A 9,829-nucleotide genomic window follows, 5' to 3' on the forward strand; every position below is an offset into this window, starting at 1 on the left:
GATGATACGTTGTCAAACATTTCATGACATTTTCTTTTCTAAGAAATTATGATTTTAATTTAATGTTTATAGCTATGTTTTTTTACTTGTAAAAATAAAAAACAATTATTATTTAATGATGATGTGTGTTACTATTTTAATATTTTATTACTAGCAGATAGTTTGCAAAAATCTATATAATTTACAGAACATGACATCATACATTGAAAAAGAAATTAATGGAGTATTAAAACAACAGGCTGAAAATGAAAAATATGGTGAAAGAGAAGAGAAAAAATTTAAAAAATTAATCTACGATATTAATATTAAAATCCAAAAAGCAAACCTTAAGTCGACTAGGAAAAATTTATTAAAAAAAAAAAAGGAAATTAAAGCTGATTATGACGAATCAAATCATATAGGTTATCGATGTCAACAAAGTTGTATATCGCATTTATCATACCTATATGATTTATTAAATAATAATTAAGTTCTTTAATTTCTTTTTTTTAAAACTAGTTGCTTAGGTTTGCTAAATATTGTATGATTTATATTAATAAAGTGATTACAATATTATTATTGTTTATTATATTTTTTTTTTCATTTAATTTATTTTCAGCTTAATTATGAAAAGAAAATTGGTGACAAAACGTCAGCGAATGACATATGCTGATGAAGGAATATTTGAAATTGAAAGATTTAAAAAATGTTCAAAAACTTTTATGGTTAAGAATAATTTAAAATTTTTAGACTACACACTTTTTTTTAACTATACTTTAGACAAAATAATTCCAAAGTTAAAGGAATCATGTCTACAAACATCTATAAAATTTAATTTATATGTAGATAGTGTATATGAACGAATTATCACACAAGTAGTACAGGATATAGCATTTAAAACCTCTAATACACTTGCATGTAATTCCTCTGATTTTAATAAATTACTGAATGGGATGTTCAATAAATTATTAAGTGAAGAAGATGATTTTTTAGCAAAAGCTTCTGGCTGGTCAATTAAAACAATAGATGCATTACAATTGAGAATTAATATAGTAAATCCTCTCAGAGGAGGAACGTATCTAGATCTTCCTGAATATATCAAAGATAAAAGAGCAGTCATAAATGTAAAAAATAATGATGTTAAATGTTTTAAATATTCAATACTATCAAAGTTTGATAATCGTTCAAATAAAACTTATTTTAATAAGAAATATTTTGAAATGTTAGAAAAAAAAAGTGGCTTAGATTTTAAATGTATAGATTTTCCTACACCAATCAGTCAGATAAAAAATTTGAACGTATAAATAATGTATCAATTAATATTTATAGTTTAAATGATAAAAAACATATTTTCCCTCTATATATTTGTAATACTGAAAGAAAAAAACATTTTGATCTACTTTTGTTTAATAATAATAACACATCACATTATTGTTATATAAAAAATTTTTCAAGATTTATTAGAAGTCAGAAAACTAAAAACTGTTCCAGATTAATTATCTGTAAAAGATGTTTTACTACTTTTAGTGAAAAGCCATGTAAAAGCAAACTATGGGGTAAGAAAGGGTTGAGTGAACACCAGCATAATTGTAGAAAGAACCAATTAGGGAGACCAATAATGTTTGAAAAGGGGGATGATGATTTTATTTATTTTAAAAACTATAAAAATACACAGAGAATACCAATTGTTATTTATGCAGATTTTGAATGTATTTTAACTCCTAAAAATAAGTCTAGTGAATTTAATAGATGCGAAAAATCTAAAACTTATGCTACACATTTACATGAAATTATGAGCTATGGGTTTTATGTCAAAGTTAACTATGATGTTATATCAAAAGAACTAGTAAAACAGTTCAAAATTCCGAGAAAGGTGGTAATTTATAGAGGTGAAAATGCTGCAAAAAAATTTATGGAAAATATGATTGTTATTGGAAATAATATTAATAAAATTTATCAAACAAATAAACCGATGAATAAATTAACTAAAGAAGAAGAAAGTAATTTTAAAAATACTAAGTTTTGTGGAAAATGTTCGAGACATTTTAAAAATAATAATTTAATTAAAGTTCGAGATCACTGTCATTTTACTGGTAAATATAGACAATGTCTTTGTCTTCAATGTAATTTTGAAATAATTAACCCCTCATTCGTACCAATTTTCTTCCATAATTTATCGTACGATAGTCATTTCATAATTCGGGAACTTGGTTGTAATGATAAAGATATTCACGTTATTCCTAATTCGTCAGAAAAATATATATCCTTTAGTAAAGAAATCGCACATAGATTTAGTATTAAATTTGTCGATACATTCCGTTTCATGAGCGAATCATTAAGTAAACTTGCATTAAATTTATCAGAAGATAAGTTGAGGTTTAGAGAAACTCTTAAAAAATTTTCCATGAAAGCATTAGATCTAGTCACTCAAAAAGGAATCTTCCCTTATGAATATGTCGATAGTTGGAGTAAATTAGATGATACTTTTTTACCATCAAAGTCTGAATTTTATAACTCTTTGACAGACGAAAAAATAAGCGATAAAGATTATATGCATGCTAAAAATATATGGCGAACATTCGATATAAAGACTTTAGGTGAGTATAGCGATCTTTATTTAAAGACTGACGTTACCATACTGGCTGACGTGTTTGAAAATTTTAGAGACTTATGTTTATCTACTCTCAGATTAGATCCTGCTCATTACATGACTGCTCCTGGATTTGCTTTTGATTGTATGCTTAAGTACACTAAGGTGAAATTGGAAAGGTTAAAGGATTACAACATGCTCCCCTTTTTTGAAAACTCAATCCGGGGGGGCATTTGTCAATCAACTAAAAGATATGTTAAAGCAAATATACCAAATATTGAAGGACTGGACTATAATTCGAATGAACCAATCACATGGATTACATATCTTGACTGTGTAAATTTGTATGGTAAATCTATGTTAACAGAATTGCCTTTCAAAGATTTTGAGTGGGTTAATGATCTCAATATCGATGTCACTAAAATTGCTGATGATTCAGAAGTTGGGTATATATTAGAAGTCGATATCGAGTACCCTAAGTATTTACATAAAAGTCATAATGATTTCCCATTTTTACCCATTAATGAGTGTCCTCCTAATTCTAAAGCTAAGAAATTGCTTACTACATTATCATCAAAAAAAAATATATAGTACATTATAAAAACTTAAAACAGGCGATTTTAAACGGTATTAAAGTGACAAAAATTCATCGAGCTATTAGCTTTTCACAAAGCAAATGGATGGCATCATACATTGAATTGTGTACAACTATGAGAGTTGAAGCTAAAAACGAGTTTGAAAAAAATTTTTGGAAGTTGTTAATCAATAGCGTTTTCGGTAAATGTATGGAAAATGTTCGCGCAAGAACTTCTATAAAACTTGTTTCATCAGCAAAAAAAGCTAGGAAATTAATGGTTAAAACTAATTTTAAAGACAGAACTATATACACTGAGAATCTTATGGCTATTCATCAGCGTAAGGAAATCATTAAATTTGACAAGGCAATTTATGTAGGATTCGCAATTTTAGATGTTTCAAAAACATTTATGTATGACTTTCATTATAATGTAATGAAAAAAAAATATGGTGCTAAAATTAGTTCTTTGTATTCAGATACTGATTCGTTGGTATACGCTATCCAAACAACAAATTTTTTCGATGATTTAAAAAATAGTTTACTACCATATTTTGATACATCTAATTATCCTAAAGACCATTATTGTTTCAGTGAGACTCATAAAAATCAACCCGGATATTTTAAGGATGAAATGAAAGGAATAATTCTAAGAGAATTTGTCTCATTAAGACCGAAATTATATGCGTATAAAACTGTACATAGTGTTGAGGAAAAAAAGCAAAAGGTGTAAAAAAGTATATAATTAAAAATCACATGAAATTTGAAAATTACATGGATATATTAAATGCATTTATAAACCATGTAACTGTTGAGGATAAACAAACTCATAGAAAAATGAATTTTATTCAATCGAATAAACATATTGTCCATTCGAAAACTATGACTAAGCTTGTTCTTAGTGCTAACGATGATAAACGTTATATAATGGATGATGGGATTAATACATTGGCTTATGGCCACTATAAATTAAAAAACTTTATATATCCGCAATCGAAATAAACAAAAAGCGCTATCTATCAGTATTATATAATGTTTTAATTGTTAAACGTTTCATGTGAATAAACAAATTTTTTTTTTAGTGTTATCAAAGAAAAAGGTAAAATATAATAATAAGATAAAAAATAATATAATATAAAATTTTATTTTAATATATCTGACAACGTTATCCATGAATTATGACTTGAATTAAAACCTAACCACTTGACAAACATTTTATTCCCAACTTTTTTTATAACACGTTCAACAAGAAAGGTGTTTGGAAAATCAGTTAATTTAATTTCTTGTTCATAAAAACCGCCTAAGATGATATTGTTCGATTCATCTTTTAATTGATACGTTACTGGATTTGTATGTAAAATTTTTGAAATTGTAAATATTTCTGTCGTCCAATTTGGTGTGTATCCCTTATCAAATATATGTTTATATTTAGATATTCTTACTTTATCATTAATGTTAAATTTTGGTTTGTATAATGTTTTGATATTTGTATGTGTGTTAAGTTTAATTTTGTTTGCATCCATTCGAGCTTCACTTGGTGTACATTTAATTGTTCTATGTTTTGTATTATTATAGTTTTGTATAATTTTTGATATTGTATTATACCAATTCCATGTACCTGTTGCAGTAAAATGTTTATATATTTTATTTTTAAGAGGTTGTATTACACGTTCACAAATTGAACACTTAATGACACTGAATGAACTATAATGTTTAATTTTATATTTTTTCATTAAATCTTGAAATTGATTATTATAAAATTCTGTACCATTATCTGTCTGTAACAATTTTGGATTAGCTTTTTTCAATATATTAAACATAGCTTTTGTACATTCCTCCGCTGTTTTATTTTTTAGTGCTTCTACCCATACATACTTGGTAAATGTATCAATTATGATTAAAATGAATTTAAAACCTTTATTTTGTCTAGAATGTGACTGCATGTCTATTAAATCAGCTTGCCAGAGATCATCTTTAAACCGTGTAACTACGCTACGTCTAGGAAATATTTTTCTCGCTGGTCGATGTAGCTCATTAGCTATATTCTCTAAGGTTGTCATTATACTATAATATTCCTCTCACGTAATTCTTCTAAAATAGATATGATTTCATTACTAACGCCAGTATTACCAACTCTTTGTGATGATGTTAAAAGATTTAATCTAGTTACTAATTCATTTGGATCATCATAATAAACTAACTGTGTTTGAGGTATTACATCTTTATATAAACCAGAACCTTTCTTAGCATGTGGTGATGCAGTAAAATTAAACATCTTTTCAACTGGAGGATCTACAGACATAGAACTGTTTGCTGTAGGGTTAAAATCAAATGGTTCATTTGTTATGGTTGTATTATTATGAACATTACTACGTTTAGCACTCGAACTAGATAAATGTTCGTTTAATTCTTTAAAGCTTATCCGAGGAGCTCTAGAGTTATTAATTTTAACTATTTCTTCGTTTAACTGTTTTTCTTCATTTTTAATTCTTTCGTATAGAGGTTTTACAACGGTCGCCCATTTATGAAACTTTGAGGTTTTTGGTTTCCCATCCGCTTTTAAATGAACTCGAGAAGTTTTCAAAATATCGTAATAAGATTCCATATCTTGTATAGTTGTATTTTTTGGTTCTTTCTCACATAATAAAGATTGTAGTCCTAATGTCCATGGGTAGTATTTATTAAGCAGCTGTAAGTTACCATGGCTAAAAGTTACAGAGTTATCTCCTATATTGTAAGAATCACTAGTTCTATCATAATGTAAACCATAAGATTTATCATAACGTTGTGATTTAGGACGTTCAAAAAAATTTACAAATGTCGAATTTAATTCATCATCTTCATTTTCACCACTAGTGTATGAGGTTTCTGCATTTTTATAATCAGCTAGTTGTAAGTTACACGATGTATTTTTTTCTATTTTTGTACTTAGTGGTTCAGTTATCGGTTTAAATGCTTCACGGAAATAGTTATCTGAATCTATAATACCACGTTTCATTTCCATTATTTTTTGTTTAATATTTTTTTTTGATATTATTAAATTTTTCAGCAAAACCTTTTCTTTGTTCATAGTAAATAATAAACTCAATATTACTGTATCGTATGACCACTGGTAAGACTATGTAGATAATAACAATGTTACATTATATATATATATAATATATATAATTATTTTATTTTAATAAACGTATGAAAACCACATCTATATCTTCCTTCATTCATTTCTCGAGTTTTATCAATAACCATAAACCCATAATCACTTTGATTCCAACATAAATGAGAAATTTTCCGAAATTCTGAGAAATCCATATCTGTCGACGAATGATCATTGAATATATGACGTAAATTCATATCATCTTGTTTCAGAATTATTAAAAAGTTTGAGTTATCTCTTACCAACTGTTTTGGTATTTTAGAATATGTTTGTGCTAAATAAAATACAGAGATAGCACCTGAATGTCTACAGATGCTAAAGTATTCTCTAATAACAGACTGTGAATCACATATTACATCATCAAAAATTATAATAGAATTTTTCTTGGTTAAGTTTGGTTTTATAACTTTATCTGCGTTTGTAAATATGAACAAATTAGCACCTTGTATATCATCCATTATTTTTTTTAACAAAACATATTTTTCTTGATTAGAGGTTTTAGAGTATAAATAGATATTTTCAAATCTTAACCCGTTTTCATGTGTGATTAGATTGTACATTATATTTGTTTTACCCGATCCACTAGGACCAACTAATATAGCACGTATAGTATCAGGTAATAACGAACCATGTCTTGATGGTTTTTTTGATATTTGTACATCTACGTTTATTATTTCTAATTTATCTTTCTGTTCAATTAAATTCATTTTCTTATAAATACTCGAAGATTTTTATTTTATATTCAGTTATTGATGATGCGTTCAACTCGAAAGTGTAAATCGAAAAAGACTGGTAAAGGTATTGTAAACTCTCTTATAAATAGTCTTCCGTTTGAATCCCATGTTCCAGGTTATCAGTTTTGTGGGCCAGGTACGAAATTGAAAAAGAGACTAGATCGCGGTGACAAAGGAATAAACCCATTGGACGCTGCTTGTCGTGATCACGATATTGTGTATGCAGCGAGTAAAAATTTAGACGATAGACATAAAGCTGATAAAGTGTTAGAAAATCGTGCCTGGGAAAGATTTAAAGCAAAAGACACTCCTAGAAAAGAGAAATTGGTAGCGTACGTGGTAACAAACGCGATGAAAGCTAAAAGAAAAATAGGAATGGGTTATAAAAAGAAACGTGCTACAAAAATAAAAAATCTCATGATAGCAGTAAAGAAAAAAAGAATGTCTAAGAAAAAAAATGGTAGCAAAAGACTGATTTTACCACCGAAACAAACAGGAGGTGTAATTCCCTTAATACCTATATTTGCGGGATTGTCAGCACTTGGTAGCTTAATGTCTGGAGGTGCTAGTGTGTATAATGCAATTCAAAATTCAAAAAGAAAAAAGGGTAGTGGTCTAAATTTAAACAAAAACAAGGTATGGAAAAAAAACTGTTAAATACGCTACCTGACAGACCACTTTCGTCAGAAGATATTATAAAATGTATAACTAAGTTGAAAATCAATCATTTCCGTGGAGTGTTTTCACGTGATAACTTACCTAAAAAACCGTATGTAAATGAATGTGGTATATTAAACTTGGACATATCTTCAGGCGTTTGGGTAGCGTTTCATAATAATAAAGATTAAGTCATATATTTTGATAGCTTTGGTGATTTACCTCCACCAATTGAATTACAACGTTATTTTAAAAAGTTTAAAATAGTTTATAACTATTCTAACTATCAAGACTTCAATACATTCAACTGTGGGCATTTATGTCTTGAATTTTTACAATGCATGAATCTATTACACTTACTTTAACTGGAAAATCGACTGAATTGACTGCAAATTATTTTCCATCTCTAAACGTTTACGAGGATTCAGAAATAGCTTTGTTATCTTTGCAAACGTTCAATTCATTTCCAAATATTATAAATCCAATTAATAACCGACTGAAAATAGAAGTAATTCCTTCAAAGAAACATAACATAAAATATTGCAGTTTTGAATTTAGTTTGAAAGATGGATGCTATGAAATAGAAGATATTAACAATTATATTGCAAAAGAGTTACTCCGAATTAATAAAGACTATGGAACACAGATAACATTCAGTGTACGTATTGATCCTGTTGATTTTAGAACGTATATAAAATGCAATGGACTACTTAGGTTCGATATTCCATATAGTATAGCACCTGTTTTTGGGTTTAAAAAGATACAATGTGGACCGTTTCATGAAGATCGTCGATCGGATAAAGCGGCCAATTTAAACACGATTAATTCTATAAAAGTATTGTGTAATATAGCACATGGGTCATTCAATAACCAACTTCAAAGTCATTCGATATATGAGTTTTTCCCGATTGGGAGAACAGGAACAAAGGTTGTTCAATCTCCGTCAAACCTTATATATTACAGATTAAACAAAACAGATATTAATTCAATAACTGTTAAGTTAGTTGACCAAAACAATAACCCAATTGACGATTTTAACGAGACATTGACAGTTGTTCTACATATTAAACGTCGCGGATCTCATTATTAAATTTATATCTTAGATTTTGTAATGTATGAGTCAGTTACTTTAAGTTTAACTGGGAATGCTACCATATTATCTGTAAATTATTTTCCGTCTATAAACCTTTACGAGGACTCAGAAATAGCTTTGTTATGTTTACAGTCATTTAATTCATTCCCAAATATTAATGAAAATAATAATACATTTTCTATAGAAATAGTTGACGATGAAAACAATAATGATATGATGCCTATGATGTGTCATATTAAATTGGAAGAGGGATGTTATGAAATTGAAGATATTAATCAACGAATTAAGAAGCAAATAGATGTCTATAATAGTGAAAACTTAACCAAATTAAGTTTCGAAATTTCGGTTGATCCTAATGATTTCAGATCGTATATAAAATGTAATGGGATACTACACTTTGAGATTCCATATAGTATGGCACCTGTATTCGGTTTTGAAAAAAGACAATATAAATCAGAGTATGCAATTCATCGATCGGAAAAAGCAGTAAATTTAAACACAATTAATTCTATAAAAGTATTGTGTAATATAGCTCAAGGATCATTCAGCAACCATCTTCAAAGTCATTCGATTTACGAGTTTTTCCCGAGTGGAAGGACAGGATCTAAAGTAATTCAGTCACCGCTAAATTTATTATATTACAAATTGAATAAAACAAATATTGATTCGATAACCGTTCAGCTAGTTGATCAAGATCATAATCCGATTGATAATTTTGGTGAGGCATTGACAATCGTGTTACATATTAAACGTTACGGATCTTGATATGGGATTAAAATTCAATATAAATCCGCTACTTCGGATCAGTTCAACTAGTCATAAGACTAAAGTGGTATCGATAACATCAAATAAAGTAAAAAAATTGACGTTGAAAAATAAAAAAATTTTGCAAGCTCTAGGTTATCAATTAAAACAGAATGCCTGAAAGTGATATTTTAGATATAAGTTCACGGTACGAGACGGATTCTAAAATAACGAAAATTGAATATCATTCATATACACCGTACACAACATCGTTTAATAATAATGATGAAATACGGATATCAGT

General features: G+C 27.9%; 4 protein-coding genes and 1 pseudogene across 4 annotated transcripts; all 5 read left to right on the top strand.

Moving 5' to 3' along the window:
* Positions 1–605: 605 nt before the first annotated feature.
* Positions 606–2,057, top strand: LOC149054615 (uncharacterized; annotated as a pseudogene).
* Positions 2,058–3,145: 1,088 nt separating this feature from the next.
* Positions 3,146–4,544, top strand: LOC149054616 (uncharacterized). The gene has a single exon (XM_089230207.1). The coding sequence runs from the start codon at positions 3,250–3,252 to the stop codon at positions 3,874–3,876; it is 627 nt and encodes a 208-aa protein (XP_089086333.1). The 5' UTR covers positions 3,146–3,249; the 3' UTR covers positions 3,877–4,544.
* Positions 4,545–7,052: 2,508 nt separating this feature from the next.
* LOC149054617 (uncharacterized) lies at positions 7,053–7,688 on the top strand. The gene has a single exon (XM_089230156.1). It carries the CDS (start codon positions 7,053–7,055, stop codon positions 7,686–7,688), a length of 636 nt encoding a protein of 211 aa, XP_089086282.1.
* Positions 7,689–8,025: 337 nt separating this feature from the next.
* LOC149054618 (uncharacterized) lies at positions 8,026–8,778 on the top strand. Its single transcript, XM_089230086.1, has one exon. The coding sequence runs from the start codon at positions 8,026–8,028 to the stop codon at positions 8,776–8,778; it is 753 nt and encodes a 250-aa protein (XP_089086212.1).
* A 21-nt stretch (positions 8,779–8,799) lies between these two features.
* LOC149054619 (uncharacterized) lies at positions 8,800–9,546 on the top strand. The gene has a single exon (XM_089230087.1). It carries the CDS (start codon positions 8,800–8,802, stop codon positions 9,544–9,546), a length of 747 nt encoding a protein of 248 aa, XP_089086213.1.
* Positions 9,547–9,829: the final 283 nt, after the last annotated feature.

The sequence above is a fragment of the Diuraphis noxia genome, unplaced genomic scaffold, assembly GCF_037042655.1.
Source record: "Diuraphis noxia isolate RWA-SAM2 unplaced genomic scaffold, SU_Dnox_SAM2 contig0006, whole genome shotgun sequence".
NCBI lineage: Eukaryota > Metazoa > Arthropoda > Insecta > Hemiptera > Aphididae > Diuraphis > Diuraphis noxia.